This window comes from Taurulus bubalis, assembly GCF_910589615.1.
Source record: "Taurulus bubalis genome assembly, chromosome: 7".
In the NCBI taxonomy this organism is placed as follows: Eukaryota; Metazoa; Chordata; class Actinopteri; order Perciformes; family Cottidae; genus Taurulus; species Taurulus bubalis.
In genome coordinates, this window is record NC_136595.1 from 12,918,585 (window position 1) to 12,940,404 (window position 21,820).

General features: G+C 42.8%; 2 protein-coding genes across 2 annotated transcripts; both read left to right on the forward strand.

The window, feature by feature from the left end:
• Window positions 1-854: 854 nt before the first annotated feature.
• ttc22 (tetratricopeptide repeat domain 22) lies at window positions 855-10,909 on the forward strand. The gene is made up of 9 exons (XM_079220492.1): window positions 855-881; window positions 960-1,251; window positions 4,949-5,249; window positions 5,934-5,989; window positions 6,068-6,183; window positions 6,501-6,619; window positions 8,120-8,281; window positions 8,591-8,743; window positions 8,828-10,909. Exons 2-9 carry the CDS (start codon window positions 989-991, stop codon window positions 9,362-9,364), a joined length of 1,707 nt encoding a protein of 568 aa, XP_079076618.1. The 5' UTR covers window positions 855-881; window positions 960-988; the 3' UTR covers window positions 9,365-10,909.
• A 5,237-nt stretch (window positions 10,910-16,146) lies between these two features.
• LOC306739093 (cornifelin homolog A-like) lies at window positions 16,147-18,266 on the forward strand. Its single transcript, XM_079221044.1, has 4 exons — window positions 16,147-16,197; window positions 16,810-16,911; window positions 17,012-17,199; window positions 17,447-18,266. Exons 2-4 carry the CDS (start codon window positions 16,848-16,850, stop codon window positions 17,645-17,647), a joined length of 453 nt encoding a protein of 150 aa, XP_079077170.1. The 5' UTR covers window positions 16,147-16,197; window positions 16,810-16,847; the 3' UTR covers window positions 17,648-18,266.
• The last annotated feature ends 3,554 nt before the right edge of the window (window positions 18,267-21,820 follow it).

A 21,820-nucleotide genomic window follows, 5' to 3' on the forward strand; every position in this document is an offset into this window, starting at 1 on the left:
TAACATCCTCTTGCCCCTCTCCCTCCAACCTGTGCCACAAAACTGTGATGAACGGCTATCAGACGTTTTAAGTCTCCGTCAAGGTGTTTTCTTTATTGCTACTTCATTTTGGTGTTGGACAGTGACTGCGCAGAATTTTCCTGTTTCAGTTTACAAGAAAAATGTCACATTTTACTGTCACACACAATGTTTGTAACACTGTGTGTGATAGTATGAGTAATTATTACTGTATATATTTCACTGGAGAGCAGCCAGGGTACAATTTTTTCATTGAATGGAAATATGCCAATATGTTCCATGAGTCTTTCTCTACAATATTAACAGAACAGTGGGATGAATATGAAGAGCTGCAGCAGTTATTTATAATAACACATTTGTATCAATTATATGAAAGATAATGTACAGTAACATGGAGTTTCATTGAGTTTCCTTCAGTGCTGCGCCAGTCACACTGATCCTGATAGTTCACATTCTTCGGTTACCTACAGCTAACGCTGAACTGAAAAATTCTTCAAAATAAGACTTCAAAACCATTTTTAAATAACTGAAGACATGAATAATATCATCCTGTCAGAACAAACTTCAAGCAATGTCAGTTGGTACTTCTTTTTGAACAGACAAATAGCAAAACCGAGTTATATAATCTCCTTTTTGAAAAATAAAAATGAATAGAGATGATGATTGAGATTTGTTTATTATGGGATTATAATCAAAAGGGGCAGTTGGAATGGGAGTATATGTATCCATAGTTATAGTCTATTTCCCCATACTCTAGCTACTCCACTCCTTAGTCACTCCCAAGCCTAACCCGTTCAACCTGTCTGAAGCTGGGTGTCTAGAGTTGGTGACAGTTGATTGAACTGTCGGCTGAGGAGGGCGAGGTACTTTCTTGTACAGGATTTTGGGTTGAAATACTAAAAAGTAGTGTTTTTAATGTATCTCTTGTCTTTTTTAAATAGCAGGTAGAGAAGGAAGCGAGCAGGAAGCCATGGAGGCAGACAGCACAAAGGACATTGAATCTCTCATGGAGGACATGGACTACATACCCGGACACTTTCACCTGGACCTCAACCTCAACTGTGAAGCTGCCGGGCCTGTGAAGCTAAGACTCAGGGACATTTACTTTAAACAAGAGAGCCTGCAAGGCGAGCTTGAGGCTGAAGTGAGACATCTACAGTACGCTGTCCGAAATCTGCTGGGTTTTCTGTCTTTTCACCTGGAACACTTGGACACAGCTGAGGAAATATTCAGGTGATGACTGAAATCCTTTTATTTATTTATTTTAAGGCAGAGTGCTCCAAATATTCACAAAGCAAGAGGCCTTGTTTTGAGACGTTGTTGATGCATGATTTAGTCATGTGTTTTTTCTGTCTTTACAACGGAAACCACACAAGTTAAAATGTGTCTTGCCACCTATACTTATATTATGTGAGCTAACCACAAACCATCACACTGAACTGATTGTCTTCATAGCAGTAGAAAAGGCAACTGCCTTTCATCAGCTATAGTCAAACATTAACTAACATCAAGGCCACCCTGTAATAATTTCACAGTAATGTCATGTGCTACTTGACAGATTGAAAATGGCTCGGCCACAAACACAGGATGCTTCATAAACATACGGTAACATGACCACACACACATTTGGCTTGTTTGGCTTCGTCAAGTAAAATTGACAAGTTGCATAGGTATTTATCAAAATGTATTCTCTGAATTAAATTCATTAGTTGTCAAGACATTTCAATAAAAAACTAAATTTCAACCTGATGTTGGCGCTATAGAGAAAAAGTGTGAGGATCACCAAAATCGATTGGATTCATCGTCTTGGGACCATGGAAGTCTATTCAAAATGTCATGGCGATCCAATCTTATTTTTACCAAATAAGAATAAAATATCATGGAATCCATCCATCCATCCATTATCAGCCGCTTATTCGGGGTCGGGTCGCGGTGGCAGCAGGTTCAGCAGGCCGACCCAGGCTTCCCTCTCACCCGCAACACTTTCCAGCTCATTCTGGGGGATCCCGGGGCGTTCCAAGGCCAGCCGGGAGATATAATCCCTCCAGCGTGTCCTCGGTCTTCCCCGGGGTCTCCAACCAGTTGGGCGTGCCTGGAAAACCTCTAATGGGAGGCGTCCAGGAGGCATCCTGACTAGATGCCCGAACCACCTCAGCTGACTCCTTTCGACACAAAGGAGCAGCGACTCGACTCCAAGCTCCCCCCTGATGTCCGAGCTCCTTACCCTATCTCTAAGGGTGAGCCCGGCCACCCTGCGGATGAAGCTCATTTTGGCCGCTTGTATCCGAGATCTCGTTCTTTCGGTCACGACCCAGAGTTCGTGACCATAGGTGAGGGTTGGAACATAGACCGACCAGTAAATGGAGAGCTTCGCCTTCCGGCTCAGCTCCCTCTTCACCAGGACGGACCGGTACAGCGCCTGTTTTACAGCTGCAGCCGCACCGATCCGTCTGTCGATCCACCTTACCCTCACTCGTGAACAAGACCCCGAGATACTTGAACTCCTTCGCTTGGGGTAGGCAGTTTGTCCCCACCTGGAGGGAGCAATCCACCGGTTTCCGGCAGAGCACCATGGCCTCAGATTTGGAGGTGCTAACTCTCATCCCTGCCGCTTCACACTCGGCTGAAAAACGCCCCAGTGAATGCTGGAGGTCACAGTCCGAGGAGGCAAACAGGACCACATCATCCGCGAACAGCAGAGAGGCGATCCCGAGACTCCCGAACCGGATCCTCTCCGCCCCCTGGCTGCGCCTTGATATCCTGTCCATGAAGGTCACGAACAGGACCGGTGATAAAGGGCAGCCCTGGCGGAGGCCAACACCCACCGGGAACGTGTCTGACTTACTACCGAGGATACGGACACAGCTCCTACTGCAGGCGTAGAGAGACCGGATAGCCCGTGCCAACGGGTCCGGCACCCCAAAAGGCGTGTCAACCAAGACATCCCAACAATGTCCAGTGCTTTCAGCATCTCAGGGCGGATCTCGTCCACCCCTGGCGCCTTGCCACCAAGGAGCTTTTTGACTACCTTAGCAACCTCTGCCAGGGATATGGGAGAAACCACCCCAAAGTCTTCCGGCGCTGCCCCCTCCGGGGGACATGTTGGCCGGGTTTAGGAGTTCCTCAAAGTGCTCTTTCCACCGCCCGACGATGTCCCCAGTCCGGGTCAGCAGTTCCCCCCCCCCCCCCCCCCCCTGCTCAGAACAGCCTGGGGTAGCCCCTGCTTTCCCTTCCTGAGCCGTCGGATGGTTTGCCAGAACTTCCAACCGAAAGTCCTTCTCCATGGCCTCCCCGAACTCCTCCCATGCCCGAGTTTTAGCATCCGCGACCATCACAGCTGCAGCCCTTCTGGCCTGCCGGTACCCGTCAGCTGATTCAGGAGACCCCTGGGCCAGCCAGGCCCGAAAGGCCTCCTTCTTCAGTTTGACGGCTTCCCTCACCCCCCGTGTCCACCACCGGGTTCTCGGGTTGCCGCCACGACAGGCACCGATGACCTTCCGGCCACAGCTCCGAGCAGCCGCGTCCACAATAGAGGCTTTGAACATGGTCCACTCGGGTTCCATGTCCCCAGCCTCCCTCGGGATTTGAGAGAAGTTCTTCCGGAGGTGGGAGTTGAAGACCTCCCGGACAGGATCCTCCGCCAGACGTTCCCAGTTCACCCTCACTACACGTTTGGGCTTGCCAGGTCTTTCTAGCCGACTCCCCCGCCATCTGATCCAACTCACCACCAGGTGGTGATCAGTTGACAGCTCTGCTCCTCTCTTCACCCGAGTGTCCAAGACATACGGCCGCAGATCAGATGATACGACTACAAAGTCGATCATTGATCTCCGGCCTAAGGTGTTCTGGTACCAGGTACACTTATGAGCCACCTTATGCTCGAACATGGTGTTCGTTATGGACAAACTGTGGCTAGCACAGAAGTCCAACAACAAAACACCATTCGGGTTCAGATCGGGCAAGCCGTTCCTCCCAATCACGCCCCGCCAAGTTTCTCTGTCATTGCCCACGTGAGCGTTGAAGTCTCCCAGGAGAACTATGGAGTCGGCAGGCGGCGCCCTTTCCAGGACCCCTCCCATCGACTCCAAGAAGGCCGGATACTCTGAACTGCTGTTCGGTGCATAAGCACAAACAACAGTCAGAGCTTTACTCCCTGCAACCCGTAGGCGCAGGGAGGCGACCCTCTCGTTCTCCGGGGAAAACTCCAACATAGCGGCGCTCAACCGGGGGCTCGTGAGTATCCCCACTCCCGCCCGGCGCCTCTCACCCTGGGCAACTCCAGAAAAGGACAAAGTCCAACCCTTCTCCAGGAGCTTGGTTCCAGAGCCCATGCTGTGCGTGGAGGTGAGCCCAACTAAATCTAGCTGGTACCGCTCCACCTCCTGCACCAGCTCCGGCTCTTTCCCCGCTAGCGAGGTGACGTTCCACGTCCCTAGAGCTAGTCTATGCTGCCGGCGATCGGCTCGCCCAGGTCTCCTGCCTGGCCCGCCGCCCGGTCTGCATAGCACCCGACCCTGATAATTCTCCCCGCGGGTGGTGGGTCCACGGGGTGACTGCTGCTCCATGTTGTTTCTTCGGGCTGAGCCCGACCGAGCCCCATGGGCGAAAGCCCGGCCACCAGACGCTCGCCGACGAGCTCCCCTCCTGGGTCTGGCTCCGGGAGGGTGCCCCGGTTTCCCTTGTCCGGGCGAGGTAACTTCAGACCGTGGACTCTCCCCCGAGACCTGTTTGCCTTGGGAGACCCTACCAGGGGCTGACGCCCCGGACAACATAGCTCCCAGGATCACTGAGCCACTCAAACTCCTCCACCACGTTAAGGTGGCGATTCATTGGAGGAGATATCATGGAATATTTTATAAATTTCTTTCAGTGTTTAAGACTGGAGGATCCTTTTCAAACTGTACTCTCTTTTTGTATCTTGACCTTTCAGAAGTATTTGTAAAGAAGACCCTGGTAACCTCAACGCCTGGGCCAACCTGGGCTATGTGTACGACAAGCTGGGAAGAGAGCTGGATGCAGGGGAGTGTGTGGAGAAAGTGTCCCACCTCATGGGCTTAGACGCTGGAGAGGCCTTCCAGGATGAGGCCCGGCTTCTGGCGGCTCGCTGCCTGGCTGAGCAAGCTTACGTTCATCCTTACGACGTAGAGCTGGACGGTGAGGACGACCTCAGAGACAGACTGACGGCAGCATTGACACTTTACAACAGAGCCCTGGTCTACGGGGGTCAGCTGGTGAGATGCAAATACAGTGATTCTAAAGGTTTACATGTCTGTTAAACTGTTTAGGATTGAAAATAGAAAAAAGTGTTACTGAAGAGTAAGAGAATGCTTTTTTTCCGACTTTCAAGTCAGTAATCAGAGTGATCAACACATCAGTACAACCCTTGGTGTGTGTTAGGATGAACACAGATAACGAGAATGTAAAGAGGAGCACTGAAACACAACAATGGCCTGTTATGCCATGAGACCACATGCATCATTCTGTAACTTTCAGCATGGGGTTCTCAATCATGCAGTGTTGGTAATCCTCAATATCTTTAAATAAATGTCTCTGCTATGACTAATCACACCTGCAAATGTTTACTGAAGTTGGAGTATGGGGCTGAATAATAATAATAATAATAATAATAATAATGATAAATATGAAACTAAGCTCACAGTGACATATACAACTAATATTCCCTTCAAATCAAGCCAAGACAATTTATCCTTCAAATCACAAATATGGCACAGTACAGACCCTCTAGTTACAATGTTTTATTCAAGACAAGTGCAAAGCTGTGTTCATTTGGAAAGATTAGCAATTAAACAATGTCTGCATGGCATGCAACTGCAGACAGGAATATGTATTCCTGCACAATAATGCCATTGCATGCCTACTGAAGACCACTAGTGAAGAATATTGTTGTTTTTCAGCTACCAATAGAGGAAAAACAAAGCTGGTATTTTAAAATGGCGACCATCTATATAAGGTACAAAACAAAATCATCAAAAGTTAACCACTACACCACCTAATGTGTAATTTGTACGAAGTAATGTTCTCTCTGCAGACTGGACGACATAGTAAAGACCAAGGCTGACTCTGAATACTCCAGACTTCCTCTCTACAATAAAGGACTGAAGCTTCTCAAAGAAGCACTAGAATTGGAGAAAACACAACACAAAGGTAAACATGGCACAGTATGTTTCTCTATGAAAACATCTGCTCTGTTATATATTTAGATGTATTATGTTGAATGTATAGTGCAACTTTGCCGGTGATATTTGGATTATATTCTGCAACCTTCTGTAGTTCACACTGTTCATTGCAATCCATGCTCAGGACCACTGGCTATTGTAGATAACCTTGTTTTAGCAATAACATCAGCAATTGTATTTAAAATATTGTTACATAACAACCATTTCTTCAATCTAGAGGGAGACAAACAACAAATGCGTTAAGTAGAACATGGTCAAATCTCTGATTCTGCTCTCTCGCCTCAGCTCTCATCTGGTGTTACGTCGGTGTCATGTTGGAGAGGAAGGACGAGTTCACCACAGTGCCCATGTCTATACATGACTGTGGCTACTCAGCTACCGATCCTCTGTCCTGCTATGGAACTGTGAGATAACACACACATTAAGCTCTGGCACCAAATATAAGGAAGAAGTTGTCAAATCTGATATACGCTTTCCTTCCTTATCGTGAACTTCTTAAGTTCCTGTCAGTATTCTGCTACCAGCATTTCCTTTATAACTAAGTTGCTGGTTTCAACCACTGTTGACTTACATTCACAATTCTGTCAGATCGGTGACTAAATATCAACAAGCACCTTTCTCTGCAATCTCTGCCATCAGTACAGACCAAGCTAGCCATTATACGAGCCGTTAGCTGTCTATAATGTGTTGCTAATGTACCATTCTAGCTTGGTAATGGTTCGGCGAGTTGTGCTAGCTTGCGGTTCTTAGTTTTTTATGTTTTCTAAATTAATTAATGTGTTCCTCTTAATGCTGTTCGTCCACAGGCGATAACTAGCTGGCCTATACTTTTGTACATCTGGTTTCATTGTTCTCACTAATCATACTTAATTTCCTCTTCGGATTTGTAGTCACTATTAGAGTTGGGTTACTTGATCATAGCACGCCAGTGAAATGCCAGCATGAACCTCTTGGTGTCAAAGAGAAATGTACCATCTCATATTGAGGGATGTTGTGAGTTTTTTTCCGCGATGCCACACTTGAGCCCAACGATAATTTAAACAACACATCTGTAAGCGTTGTAAAGGATGTGTGCCAGTGAAGGACATGCAGACCACGGACGGGAGTATTGGTTCACTCTTCTATAACCGTAGCTCCTTTTTAAAAGTCTCTGTGTCTGTGTTCGGTGCGACAATATCACAGCATCATGTTTCACTTGACATTACGATCTCACCTTTTATTATCATAATCCAAATCATATCCAAAAGGTTAACTGCTCTCATGGAATGCAGTGCAAAGTTTTGTTGAGCAAGCATATGGAGAACAGAGATGTGGTGTGTTGTTTCTTGCTGTTTTGGGTTCATAGATTGTAGACGTTAGGTATATATTATGCACATCATATTGTGTCATCAATTCTTGATGTAGCAACAAAAGAAATGACTGTTTAAACTAGAAAGACGCCCAGTAGAGTGCAGATCTCTGCCCGGTGTGTCTGCAACAGCCACTCTAGTATTGTGTGATTGGTTGAATACAACCCACAATTGGCCAACTCACCATCTAGACATGAATGGGTTGTAAGGTGTCTTAAAACACACTTCAATCAAATTAAAAAACAAGTGGTGATGAATTCAGGCAATCGGCTCAAAGTCTTCATATAAGACATTTCATACAATCTTGCCAAAAACAAAATTTAACCCATTGGGCACAGAGTAGTGGCTGGGGGTCGGCGATGCACTCAGCTGTGATTAAGAATAGTGAGTGAGGAATCAGGAGGCAATCAATGGCAGTATAAAACAGGCAATAAAAGGTGTTTTGAGAGAGTGTGGGTATGAGGTCCTTGAGCATGCAACTATACTGGGCCCCTTTAACTATTTCTATTTCTATATTTTTACCATAACATACAATATAACTGTCTGTGTCCTCAGGCCATAAACTTGGCCAGTGATGATGCATTCACCCTGAACCTTCTGGCAAAGGTCTTCTTTCTGTTGGACAAACATGAGATGGCAACAGGGATCTGCAACATGGCCCTAAACATGCTTCCAGACCCAGAGCTCAACTGGCAGGCCTACTGCACCCGTGCCAAGGTACTGCAGTACTTGTACAGTCAATGTAAAAACCAAACTCAGTCAATTACTATGTGAAATCCCTTTAGTGCTTCATAATTAGCATTTATTTAAATGCACAAAAATCACATATTTGTACAATTAGATCAAATAAGTGAGCTTGTTGGATCTATACATGGTTATTTGTGCACTATATTACATTTATATGGTACAAGTTAACTTTTATACTCCAAACACCTACTTAAAGTGATGATTTCCAAACATGTAATAAAATAAGATGTTCATAAAAAGATGCATAGTACAAGTATTTGTATATGTTTTTCCTTTTAGATCAATATGATGCTCTACGTCAGGGACTTGGCGAAGGTCAAACATGGACAAGGTGGAATTCCAGACCGACAGAAACTAACTGAGGCCAGAAAAGACTTGGACAAGGTCCTGACTGTACGTCAATGTCTGCGCACTCACCTGGAGATGGCACAGGTAAAGACACAAACTACTATGAGCAATGTAAATAGATGTTTTTTTTACAACAACAGGATTTTCAGATTCCGTCTTTCCCCTTAGGTGTACTACTACATGGGCGTAGATGCACTCCAGGAGAGTCTTTTGGTGGATGAGGGGGCAGTGAACAGTGCCTTGGTGAGTCTGTCCTATGCCCTACGGTTTGAGCTGGGCGACAGCCTGCCAGACCTCCACGTGATTAGAGGACGCTGCCTCCTGCTGAAGGGTGAGGAGCAGAACGCTGCAGACTGCTTCAAACAGGCAGTGGAGTTAGAGAGACCAGGCAGCACAGACACCACGGCTCTGCGCTGCCTCCTACAGGCCCTCTTGACTTTGTTCATGCAGGGAGCCCCTCACCCCAGCCTCGCAATCACCCAACTGGAGCTGTGGGTGCAAAAGGCAGAGGAGAGGTACCCTGAGGACATTGTGAAGTCCGTGCTGAGGAGCCTTTACAGGACTCGCACAGCAGAGGTCACAGAGTTATCCAGGGCTCTCATCAGGACAGGCAGACTGGACCTAGTGAGGAGGCTACTGGAAACGGTGGTGCCCAAACAACTGGTTAAGAAGAGACCAAAGGCTTTACATGAAGCAAATATGTGACTTCAAAACACATGACCTAACCAGATCAAACATGCAGAAATTAATTAACTTCTTGACAGCATTTCACAGATGAGCTTGAACAGCAGTGGTGCGCTCTAATTAAAATCTCTTTACTATAAGTGTGTATGTTTGTAAGCTGCTTCGTCTATTATTAAGTTTAGGAAAGGTTGGATCTACGGAGTAGCCCACATTTACAGTGTTACAGCACAGGGGGATATTTCTTTTAAGCTTGCTTTACAATGGAGAATATGTTAAAACCTTTGAGTTTTCTTACAAAATGCCCTGTTTGCCCTTCAACAGTGGCCGTATAAATGACAGATGAGTTGTTTCCAACACAAGTAGTCTTAATGCTGCTGAGTAATATGTAAATCACGTCACACTACCTCTTATCGAGTGGGATATTTCAATGTTCTATACCAGGGGTGTCAAACTCATTTTCACCCCGGGCCACATCAGCATCATGGTCGTCCTCAAAGGGCCGGTTGTAACTGTAGCACTGTATACATTTAACTCCTCCCGAACATAATGTTAAATAACTGTCTTTGTATTAGATGATTGTTTATTCAAGTGTAAAAATAGTGTACATGCATTTATATAAATGTAAAAATGTATGTAAGCAAATTTCTCTGTTACTATGACAGAAATCCATTTAATTTAGGGTTAAGAAACCCACATTGCTAAATTATAATAAATATACAATTATAAAAGATCAAACTTAAAACAGAAGAAAATAACAAAGACAAAGATCAAACGCATGTTATCATATTAACTTTCTTCAAAGCTTTTTTGTCACAGTTGAGAAGGACATAACTCTGGTCCAACAAATAATTGTGAGCAAATAAAGACATGCATGTGGTCTGGGGCAGTGGTTCTGAACTGGTCAGGCTGCAGGACCCACCTTGACCCCTTCATGACAAGCTGAGATCCAATGCGAGGAACATTTTTAACTTCTCAAATTAATTTAATGATATGGTGCAGTTTAAACCTGAGAAAGTACACAATATCACAGTATGCCAACACACAAACAATTGTTTGAAATATTCCCTTTTACACTCAATTAAAAACCAAAAAGTGCATCTTAAGGATATGAGGTAATACAACACACAACATATTTTTATAACTTCAGCCTTTTTTAACAGACTCAGTGTTTTCATGCACAAACATGGAATAAAAAAGTATCTATCACAAATAGTCCAACGTGTAAACTCACGCAAGTAAAGCTTGTTGTGGACGCAGCATTGAGGAGTGTGAATAGATGGCGCTCCGCTGCATAAAAAATCCCCTGCAAAATAAAAGCACATCAAAAATCCCCTTCAAAATAAAAGCACATTCAAAGGTCCGCGATTCACTGAAAATGGGTCCGTGAAGCCGTCGCGGGCCACATAAAATGACGCGGCGGGCCGGAATCGGCCCGCAGGCCTTGCGTTTGACAGATGTGTTCTATACTAATGACCAGCAGATGAAGGTGTAAACCATTAAGATGTTGCCTGGTTAATGAAAGGTTCTGTTTGTGACTATGAATAAAAGACACGTTTTTGAATCTTTCATCATGTAATTCATGGTCTTGATCTAGAAACAAGTGACAAATTAGATTTAAAACTGAAGCTATTAATTAAACACTGGGCACGAGGGGTCACTGAATGATTTGATGTGTGGATATGCTTTGGCACTCATAGTCACCAGATCTCAGTCACACCTGCAGAGGTAACAACAAGGCTTTAATCTTAATGATGCTTTATTACGCTTTCTTTGGAACTTTGTGTCTGACTGGTTCGCCACACCTGTTCCAGCTGGTCCCTCAGAAGCAAAGGCTGGATGGTGTCGAAGGCACTGGAGAAGTCGAAAAACATGACTCACAGTGCTTTCAGCCTTCACCAGGTGAGAAAGGCATCTTTGTAGCAGGTAGATGACGGCGTCATCCACCCCGGCCCGATGCCAGATTGGTAAGCAAACTGAAGTGGGTCCAGCTCACCAGGGGGCGGAGATGCACAACCTCTCCAGGGTCTTCATCAGGTGGGATGTTTACTGCCACCGGCCTGAAGCTGTTAAAGTCCTTGGGCCGCGGGCTCTGCTCAGGATTTGAGGAGCCTTGAGCTGATGCCATCTGGACCCGTGGCCTTTCTCACCTTGATCCTCTTCAGTTCCTTCCTCACCTGGTTAAGGAACAAGTTGGGGGGTGGGGTGCTGTGGGGTGTTGCAGTGGGGGTGGGTTACTGGTCACCTGTGACTCCTCATACACAACACCCTGATGTTGTGTACGAGGAGTGTGGATGTACATACATAACTTAACACAAAATGACCCATATCTCCCCCATACAAGGTCAGCATTGAGTCAAAAACAGCTCCTTTAAAACGTACGAGCCTCCCAAATGAGACCGACAGCCCCTTTCGCCACTCAAAATGAGTAATGCAATGTCCTCATTTACTTTCTGGAACTCGAAAGCACCTCAAACCACAACCCCACAAACCCTCAAACATCCGGCTAAAGCAAAAGCTGGAGCACATGTAGCTACAAGCAAAGCCTGGTGGGACACCGTTTTCAGCAAACAAAGTATGTATTATTTCAGTACTGATGGTATAGAGGTGGACTCAGTTTTTCGCCACACACAGCACGCGCACACAGAGATCGCTGGAGACGGTGTATGTCACTCTCACCTGTCTTAAAAACTTGAGAGCCCTGTATTAATGATCACGTGTAGTCCAGTAAAGCAGCAGTTTGTAGAATCCAACAGTCTCTGAGTTCTGTTGCACACGGTCCCAATCAGGCCACCTGACGCTTGTGTCTGTTTGTTTTTTTTAAATATATATTGTTTATAGTTTGAAGTTAAAAGGTTTGAAGCTGTAGTTTGAAGTCAAGTGTTTTGTATGTATGTATTTATATTTATAGTATACTTTAAACAGTTAATATATTGTTCAATTTGAAGAAAACAAATTGCCTTGGCAATAAAAAAAGTATCGGTTCAGGCACTGTTTAGGCACCGGTATCATTTTAAAAGTATTGGTTTAGCACCGGTATCGGAAAAACCCAAACGATACCCATCCCTACTTATGACACAAGATATGAGCTCTTAAAAAAGCAAAAATCACCCCCTAGGAGTACGCCATGAAAGGTAATTGAATAGTATAATATTACAGTATGCCATATCTTAAAAAGATAAAGAGTTATTGTGCATTGTATTTTATGTGCCATAAAAATTGCCATAAACAAATCACAGTATAGGATGGCATTTAAAAGTCAAACAAACGTCATAAAAAATTAAAGAATAGTATACCATTGAAATGACCATACTTAAGTTATAGCATATCATTAATTAATTCATCCATCCATTTTCATCCGCTTAATCCGGGGACAAGCCGTGGTGGCAGCAGGTCCAGCAGGCTGACCCAGACTTCCCACTCACCCGCAACATTTACCAACTCATTCTTTGGGATCCCGATGCGTTCCTCGGCCAGCTGGGAGATATAATCTCTCCAGCGTGTCCTGGGTCTTCCCCGGGGTCTCCCACCAGTTGGCCTGGAAAACCTCTAATGGGCGGCGTCTAGGAGACATCCGAATTAGATGCCCGAACCACCTCAGCTGACTCTTTTCGACACAACATTAATTCAATGTCATAAAAAAGCAATTAGGAAATGAAACAATCATAGTACATGTACCATACAAAAGTCATAAAAAAGTCATAGCCATATGTGTATGCCATGAAAAATGTCATAAGAAACTCATTGTTTAGTAATTAAAATGGCATAAAAAAATTAATTTATACAATACAAGGTATCAGCGTTTTGTAATTTTGTTTTGTATGATTAAAAGGTTCATTGTTTACAGGTTCATTGTTTACAGCCTGTCGCTAAAGTTTTCCAACAGCAAATGGCAGCACAACCCTTGGCACACTGGGACAATGCGCTCTGTGATTGCTTTGAGGATGCCAGTACTTGTAAGACTCAATAACACAACTTTGACACACATTTATGTCTTTAGAGTTTCTACCACTCAGTTGGTGCATCCATGTGCTTTTTAGGTTGCTACGGTTTCTGGTGCTGCCCATGCCTTGCCTGCACGGTTTCAGGAAGATTTGGAGAGAATCGTTGTCTGCCGTTATGTGACATAGGCAGCATGGCTGTAGTAGCAGCCGCTAAACTGCCTCTGTGTGTGCCTCCTGCAGTCCTGGCTCTAAGGATCGCCATGAGAAACAAATATGATATCAAGGTATGACACGTGTAAAGCTGATGTGCATGACAAGTGCAAGACAAGTCTAATAAAAGTGAAGCCGAGTTGATTTACACATGTTTTTCTTGGATCTCCGCAGGGTTCTATCTGTGAGGACATTGCCGTTTCCTGTTGCTGCTGCTGGTGCTCCTGGTGTCAGATGCATCGTCAGATAAAACGTTGCACACAAAATCCTACTGTTATCACTGTGCAGCAACAAACAATAATGCAAATGCAGCCTGCTCCAGTAATGATGGCTCCTGCATACTCACCACCCCCAGCTGGTTTTGTGAGCTATCCAGAAGTGATCACTAAATCACCCTGAGCTTTGTGGCCTTTTCCTAGTATGTTGTGTCTTGAGAAGGACATAGCGTTCATCTGTTCGTTTTGTTAAACCAAAATCCTAAATGTATATACCAGTGACGATTAAAGATCATTTTGAATTGTGTCCCTTTGGTATCTCAGTGATATACATAACATATTGCGCAATATCATCTACATTTAATGTAGTGCTTTGGTAAAGGGCTGCTAAAGCCACCAGGTGTCATGTTTTTTGCTGTTTGAAGCCCCAACGACTCAAATCTTTTTCACAAAAAGAACGAAAGCCCCAAAGCTTCATTCACCCATCACTAAAAGCAGCGGCGGGCCTTCTAAGCCTTCTCTGGTGGCCAAAACAGAATCACAAAGTTATAGCTATTTTATCTAAAAAAATATATATATTTGTTTAATTAAAAATTAAAGCTATTTTATAATTTAATTGTTTTTCACAAATACACTACACATGTATTATAATATTTTTTCCCTACTAGCTTATTTTCTCATTGCACAGCTGTCTTCATCTGTTCCTCTGCTCCTTCAGGCCTCTGGTATGCCTCAGTTTGGGAGCTGGTTAACAGCATCTTTATCCAATCACATTTCACCTCTCTTTATCTAGAAGAGTAGCCTCGTTAAAATACATGAAACAGCTTCTAGAGGGTCTGGACGTGTGATTGGTCACAGGGCCCGCGTCTCCATTAACATGCGCTGTGTGCCAGCATGACTTCTGTCAACACAACAGAAAGCTACCTTGCTGCCAGGATTAAGAAGAGTTCATGCTGAAACATAAGAGAAGTTATGTTTAGTGTTTTACGTGTTTTAACACTTAATGGCTGAAGGAGGAGAACTAGACTTGGTTGCGGGATTTACTTTATGCCTTTCTCATGGAGTGAGAAAGGCTCTCCGTTCCCACCTCCATAGAGCTAACTTAGCTCGCACCGCTAGCTCGCGGCATGGAGGTGTTGGGAGAGCGCTCGCTGCTAGACCTGTTTACCATTGCCACCTCGGGTGAGCGTGGGGGCATCGTCGGTGGGTGCCGGCGGAGAGCAGAGCAGGGTGGCTGTCTGAGAGCGTGGGAAGAACAGCTGTTGCACTGCTGCAGAGAGGCGCGGTACGTCAGAGACACAGTTTAGTTGGATTGTTTATCATGTTTTGTTATAACGCTAAGTCATTATATTGAGTACTGGGACAGTTCTCTACGAAGCAGTGTTCTGATGTAAGTTTCTGGGGCTTTTATTGTGAAAGGAAAAACGGAAGGAGAGGAAATGCTCCAGTGGTTGCCATCTTGTGCAAACCTCTTGTTGTTGTTTTCTTAATAAAGTGAAGTATAGGCGCAAGATAAACCCTCGGATACATAACTAAATGTGACTGGTTCGTCATGCGATTATTTTGTAAACAATATCAGATGGCTCTGGAGGCCTAGGTCCAAAATGCACGGCCCGCCACTGACTAAAAGTAATACAAATTGTTGACTAGCGGGTCAAGTTATTTTAATTTTAGACCAACAATCCCTGTTCTTCACATTTACAGTATTACAACACAGGGGAATATTCCCTTTAAGCTGGCTTTACAATGGAAAATATGCTAAAACTTTTGTGGATATGATTTGGCACTCGCAGTTGGCAGATCTCAGCCACACCTGAAGAGGTAACAACAAGGCTTTAAGCTTAATGATGCTTTATGAAGCTTTAATGAGGAGGTGTCTACGTCTAAACACAAAGATTTTATTGTGGAAGAACCAATATTTTGCATGATATGTTAATCTACATTGTTTATGATACATGCATGCCATTGTGTAAGTTCTAATTCAGGTAAATATACTGTAGGTGTCTTCAGTTTATTATACTATATGTCAAATGTCTTTACTCTTCTTCAGCGTAGGAGTTAAAATCGTAATATTTTGTTTTGGAAAACAGTACCAATGGAGAAATACTGTAACGTCAAACGGGCTCCACCAAACCTGGATCAACTACTGTTTCAAAATAAACCAAATTATACTGTGCAACACATAAAGTACTCTTGTGGTTGTTGTACAATCACGGAATTACAGAAGGTGATGCCCGATAAGAAAAAAATATATTTGGAACTTTGTGTCAGACTGGTTTGCCACACCTGTTGCAGCTGACCTGTAATACAATTAAAACAATGAGCACACTGGTCTAATGGGCTCTTCCCATTTGCTGTGTGCACGTAGGTTCAGGTTATGCAGCATTGTTGGAGCTTAACTGCTCAATATGCGTCAGGTGCCGCTCCTCATCCAGGCTATATTCTTTCACAGATTGCGAGGTGACAACAAGGCTCTCAACCTGACCAGGTAAGATTTTTAAATTTGCTAATGAGAGGTATCTTTATTTTAAACAGAAAAAGAGAGCTTAATCTTACATGTTGGAATAGAGAGGCAGTTTATGAAAAGATGGCTCCATTCGACAAAGAAAAGTGTGACTTCTGAAGCTATTTACTAGTAATAAGTAGGCAACGATCGGTGTTCAGCCGCTGTGAAGCACAGGCCTCTGAGACAAACGTTCACACGGTAGCATTGTGTATACCAGCTGAGCTGAAGCAGCTGTAGTAAGAGAAGCGAGTTCACTCACTGCAGCGTCTTCCTCTGTTGCCAATGTTTACACTGTGATTGACTATGGATATGGATTATGTTCCCCATATGCAATATAAATAGTACATTTAACATATTCTAAAAAGATGCAGATGTATTACTAATGAAAGAAAGCTTGTCCAGCAACACGTTTACAAAGATTTGAGGAGGCACTCTTATAAAGTCACAGAAAAGTAGCAATTCATTTGAAATGTAACTGCGTTTCAAACTAATTGTCTTTCCATAGTAAATGAAGTTATTTGAAATCTAATCAGATCCTCAACTCTTCTGGATGAAACATGTGTACAATTGTTTTACTGATTTCTGTGTTCACAGGTGAATTGTTCTCCACCTGAGGTAAAGTTCCAGAGCCAATGGCGCACCACTTGACCAAGTGGAACTCGGGCCTCTTTGACTGTTGCGAGGACACAAGTTCTTGTAAGAATCAACCCCACAACTTTCAACCACATGTATTCAAAATTCCTTCTTCAATCATATGAATCCTCTTCGACTATATGACATGTATATATTTTTTTAGGTTGCTATGGTTTCTGGTGTTGCCCATGCCTTGCCTGCACGGTTTCAGGAAACTTTGGAGAGAATCGTTGTCTGCCGCTGTGTGACATATGCAGCCCGGCCATAACAGCAGCCATTGGGCTGCCTCTGTGTGTGCCTCCTGCTGCCTTGTCTCTACGGGTTGGCATTCGAAACAGATATGGCATCAAGGTAAAACTGATGATGTTTGAATGGAAGCTTCATATACATCTACAAAAAATAAATCAATTTTACAAGAATACATTTTAATTTAGACCTTTAGACACTTGAATTTAAAGAATGTACTTTGGCAGACATTCACACGTTTGTCCTTTTCTCTGTGGACTTATTAAAACTAAAAATGATGATTCATATTAGATATTAAATACTGACAGTAATGCAATGAAAATATCCTAATCCATATGTTTGTTCTCCGCAGGGCTCTGCCTGTAAGGACATAGCGACTTCCTGTTTCTGTGAGTGGTGCTCCTATTGTCAGATGCATCGAGAGTTAAAACATCGCAAGAAAAACAAGGTCGTTGTTGTCAACATGCAGCCTCCTCCAGTGATGATGGCTCCTGGACACCCAAATTCTGCTGGTTTTGTGAGCCAACCAGGAGTTATGGTTAATTCATACTAAACCTTGTGGCTTCTAATTGGTGTGCTCTGTCTTTCACAAGAAAATGTGATTTCGCTCAGATCTATTATTATCTGTGGTGTGACGATGTTGTAGGCGTTCATTGTAAAAGCTCATTATTTTTGTTTAGGTGTGGGAGAACACAGTCTGTGTTTGGACAGGGATATTAAAATTGTAATCATTTTTAATTGTGTTCCCTTGAAATCTGAACTTGCTGGGTAAATGGCCATCCCCGGTCCCGTAATGCTACAATATTGATAATCATTGGATTCTATGGTGGAAGTTGTAAAGTTCTCAAGATGAAAGATCAGGAGAAAATTCACGAAAAAAGATTTTAAGCGAGAAAGATCACAAGAGCTCTTTCACGTTCTTGTGCTCTGCATCTGTGTCGTGGACATTAACGTCAAAATGGCTTTTGATTTTTTTGAATTTTAAAACCCAAGATTTTTGTCATTATGTGTGATATGCAGCAATAATTACATCAAAAATAAGGATTCATTCCGATCCAAATTATTTAATTTAGAAAAACTTTTTTGGGGGGGAATTCGTGGAATCTTGTGACGTGATTATGGCAATTGGGGAAGAGGTATTTTTCAGTTTTTATTAAATGAGACAAACTCAGTATTGTATCTTGTCTTTCATTAGTCCATTTTTTTCTTCCGAAAATGAAAAAGTGGTCATACCCATACTAAAACAGGTCTAGCTACAAGGGCTATTTGAATCATTTAAAGTGATATAATACAGTAATAACCCTTGTGAGATTACGTGTGTACAGTAACAAATGTACATACTATTTTTTATAGATCATAACTTAACACAAAACATATAAGGACCCATACAAGGACCCACATGAGACTGACAGCCCTTTTAGCCACTCAAAATAAGTAAGTGAGTAAAGTAACACATTTTGCGAAAGTTTGTGAACATCTGCTCCCACAAGAAATGCCCTCATTTTCTTCCTGGACCACGAACGCACCTGGACCTTCACGCATGTGAAGCTACCGAGCAAAGCCAAGTGGAACATCGTTTTCAGCAAAAAGTATGTAATATTTCAGTTTTTCAGCTGGAAAAAAATTATTTGGATGGATAAAAATGTCTGGGAAGTGGCGGCTGTTTGCCCCGCAGTCCATGTGATGGTGTCGGCGGACTCAGTAGACTCAGTAGCTCATAATCTATCTAGAAAGCTAATCGCGTGTAGCATTATGCTAACGGTACGAAACATTATATTTTCCTAAATTTGGGAAGCTCTCTCAGTCATCTTGCTCAAACGTATGGCTTATGTTCCTGCTTATTGTCGAATGATGTTAAAAACATGAAAAATGTACTTAACTTATATGTACATGTAGAGATGTAACGTTAGTTAGCTAAACCAAACATACCGTACTGTTCTGAGCACGTGGTTTTGTTTCACTTGATTCGGGTCTTGCAGCTTCGTCAGTGTTCAACACACAAGATGCCACTCCTAATTCATGACATATTGTGTCAGCTCCAGAGAGGCCAAGAAGGTGTCCAGCTCCATCAGGTAAAACATGTTCTATATCATGACGGTTAAATGGAAGCTAGATGACTTACTGTCAAAGTAAATTTACTAGATGAAGAGAAGTCTGGTGTCTGCATCACACAAGTATTGATTTTTCAAAACTACAGCATCCTGGGTCATTGTATGTCATAATGGAGTATACATGTGTAACATCATAGTGTGATATATTGTTAGATATTATAGAGGATATTGTATATGAATATAATAGTGATGAAGTGAATGCATTCTTATTGAATGTAGTTATAAAGATATGATGGCCAAGACATCTCCTTTCATTCCTTCACAGCTTCAGATTTGTCAAATAAGGTGTCCAGTTCCACCAGGTAAGACCTTTAAAGTTTGCTAATAAGACATGTACATCTTTATCCTAACAGTTACGATAAACTTTAGTCTTCCATTCTGTAAATGTGATTTTCACTTTCTTTGTAACAGTCCAATGCAGCAGTTTTTTACAATATATATTAAGACGGCCACAAAAACAAGAGTCCTGGGTCTTTCTAAATGTCACCAGATGGATTGTTTCAAATCAAGCCTTTTTCTGAAAATGAAAAAGTGGTCATACCCATACTAAAACAGGTCTGGCTCCTCAACCACAAGGGCCATTTGAATAATGTAAAGTGATATAATACAGTAACCCTTGTGAGATAACTTGTATATGGTTAAAACAAAATTACGTACATATCTCCACCATACAAGGTCGGAATTGAGTAAAAAAACAGCTCCTTTAAATCCTACGAGCCTCTGGGAGCCGTCTCAAGCCACTCAATGAGTAAAGTAACACATTTTGCGGAAGAAGAAAAAATCTACTCCCACAAGAAATGCAAACCACAACATCCGGCAAAAGCAAAAGCTGGAGCACGTGTAGCTATTGAGCAAAGCCTGGCGGTACATCGTTTTCAGCCGGGGGAAAACATATTTTGATGGATAAAAATGTCTGGGAAGTGGCGGGTGTTTGCCCCGCAGTCGATTAAATGGTATAGGCGGACTCCGTTTTGAAAAATTATATTTTCTATAACTTGGGGAGCTCTCTCAGTCATTTAAGACATCTTGCTCATATTTATGCTCCTGCTTATTGTCGAATTATGTTAAACACAGGAAAAATGTACTTATGATATTGTAAGGCAAGGACTTGCTGGTTCATTAGAGGCCAACAAACAATAGGTCTGGTATTCATACCAGGGACTTATGACAAGACATGAGCTCTTAAAAAAGCAAAAGGCACCCCCTAGGGGCGTACTATAGTATGCCATGAAAATGTAATCGAATAGTACTTAAGTTATAGCATATCATTAATTAATGAATTCAATGTCATAAAAAAGCCAAAGTATAGTATGGCATTAGGACATTAATTTAAAAGTCATAATATAGTATGCTATAAAACATTTAAAAGAAGTCTTAGTATCATATTCCACTACAAAGTCATAAAAACAATCATAGCACATATGCCGTAAAAAAGTCATAAAGAAGTCATAGAAAATGCCATGAAAAATGTCATAAGAAACTCATTGATAAGTATGCAATTAAAATGCCATCAAGCATGAAACCAGATCATCCACCAAATAATATATATATATGTTTATATAATATAAAAGTAGCGCAAGAAAGACATTTTCAGATATGTGCTCCAATTCCCAATTAGTGGTTAAACATTAAGATATACAATACAAGGTATCAGCGTTTTATCATTTTGTTTTGTATGATTTTTTGTTGAGTTGTTATTTGTGTGTTTACAGGTTCATTGTTTACAGGTTCATTGTTTACAGCCTGTCAGTAAAGTTATCCAACAGAAAATGGCAGCACAACCCTTGGCACACTGGGACAATGCGCTCTGTGATTGCTTTGAGGATGCCAGTACTTGTAAGACTCAATAACACAACGTTGACACACATTTATGTCTTTAGAGTTTCTACCACTCAGTTGGTGCATCCATGTGCTTTTTAGGTTGCTACGGTTTCTGGTGCTGCCCATGCCTTGCCTGCACGGTTTCAGGAAGATTTGGAGAGAATCGTTGTCTCCCGTTATGTGACATATGCAGCATGGCTGTAGTAGCAGCCTCACCGCTGCCTCCTGCAGTCCTGTCTCTACGGGTTGCTATGCGAAACCGATATGGTATCAAGGTATGCCGCGTGTAGAGCTGATGTGCATGAGATTCCACACGACAAGTCCAATAACAGTGAAGCAATATTGATTTACATGTGTTTTCCTTTGCTCTCCGAAGGGTTCTATCTGTAAGGACATTGCCGTTTCCTGTTTCTGCGAGTGGTGCTCCTGGTGTCAGATGCATCGTGAGATAAAACACCACAAAAAAACTTTTACTGTCAACGCTGTGCAGCATCAAACAATAATGCAAATGCAGCCTGCTCCAGTAATGATGGTGCCTGCATGCTCACCACCCACAGCTGATTTTGTGAGCTATCCAGGAGTGATCACTAAGTCACCCTGAGCTTTGTGGCCTTTTCCTAGTCTGTTGTGTCTTGAGAAGGACATATTTTTCATCTTAGATCATGCTGCTGTTTGTTTTGTATTTGAAGATTAAAGATAATTTTGAATTGTGTCCCTTTGGTATCTCAGTGATATACATAACATATCAAACAATATTATCTATATTGAATGTAGTACTTTGGTCTGTCTTGACA

Excerpts from the sequence above, each read along its gene's own strand:
- LOC306739093 (XM_079221044.1), top strand. The coding sequence starts at position 16,848 with ATGGCGCACCACTTGACCAAGTGGAACTCGGGCCTCTTTGACTGTTGC. Across the intron at positions 16,912-17,011 it reads TTGCGAGGACACAAGTTCTT|GTTGCTATGGTTTCTGGTGT; the intron begins GTAAGAATCAAC and ends ATATTTTTTTAG. Across the intron at positions 17,200-17,446 it reads GAAACAGATATGGCATCAAG|GGCTCTGCCTGTAAGGACAT; the intron begins GTAAAACTGATG and ends TGTTCTCCGCAG.
- ttc22 (XM_079220492.1), top strand. The coding sequence starts at position 989 with ATGGAGGCAGACAGCACAAAGGACATTGAATCTCTCATGGAGGACATG. Across the intron at positions 5,990-6,067 it reads ATGGCGACCATCTATATAAG|ACTGGACGACATAGTAAAGA; the intron begins GTACAAAACAAA and ends TTCTCTCTGCAG. Across the intron at positions 6,184-6,500 it reads GGAGAAAACACAACACAAAG|CTCTCATCTGGTGTTACGTC; the intron begins GTAAACATGGCA and ends CTCTCGCCTCAG.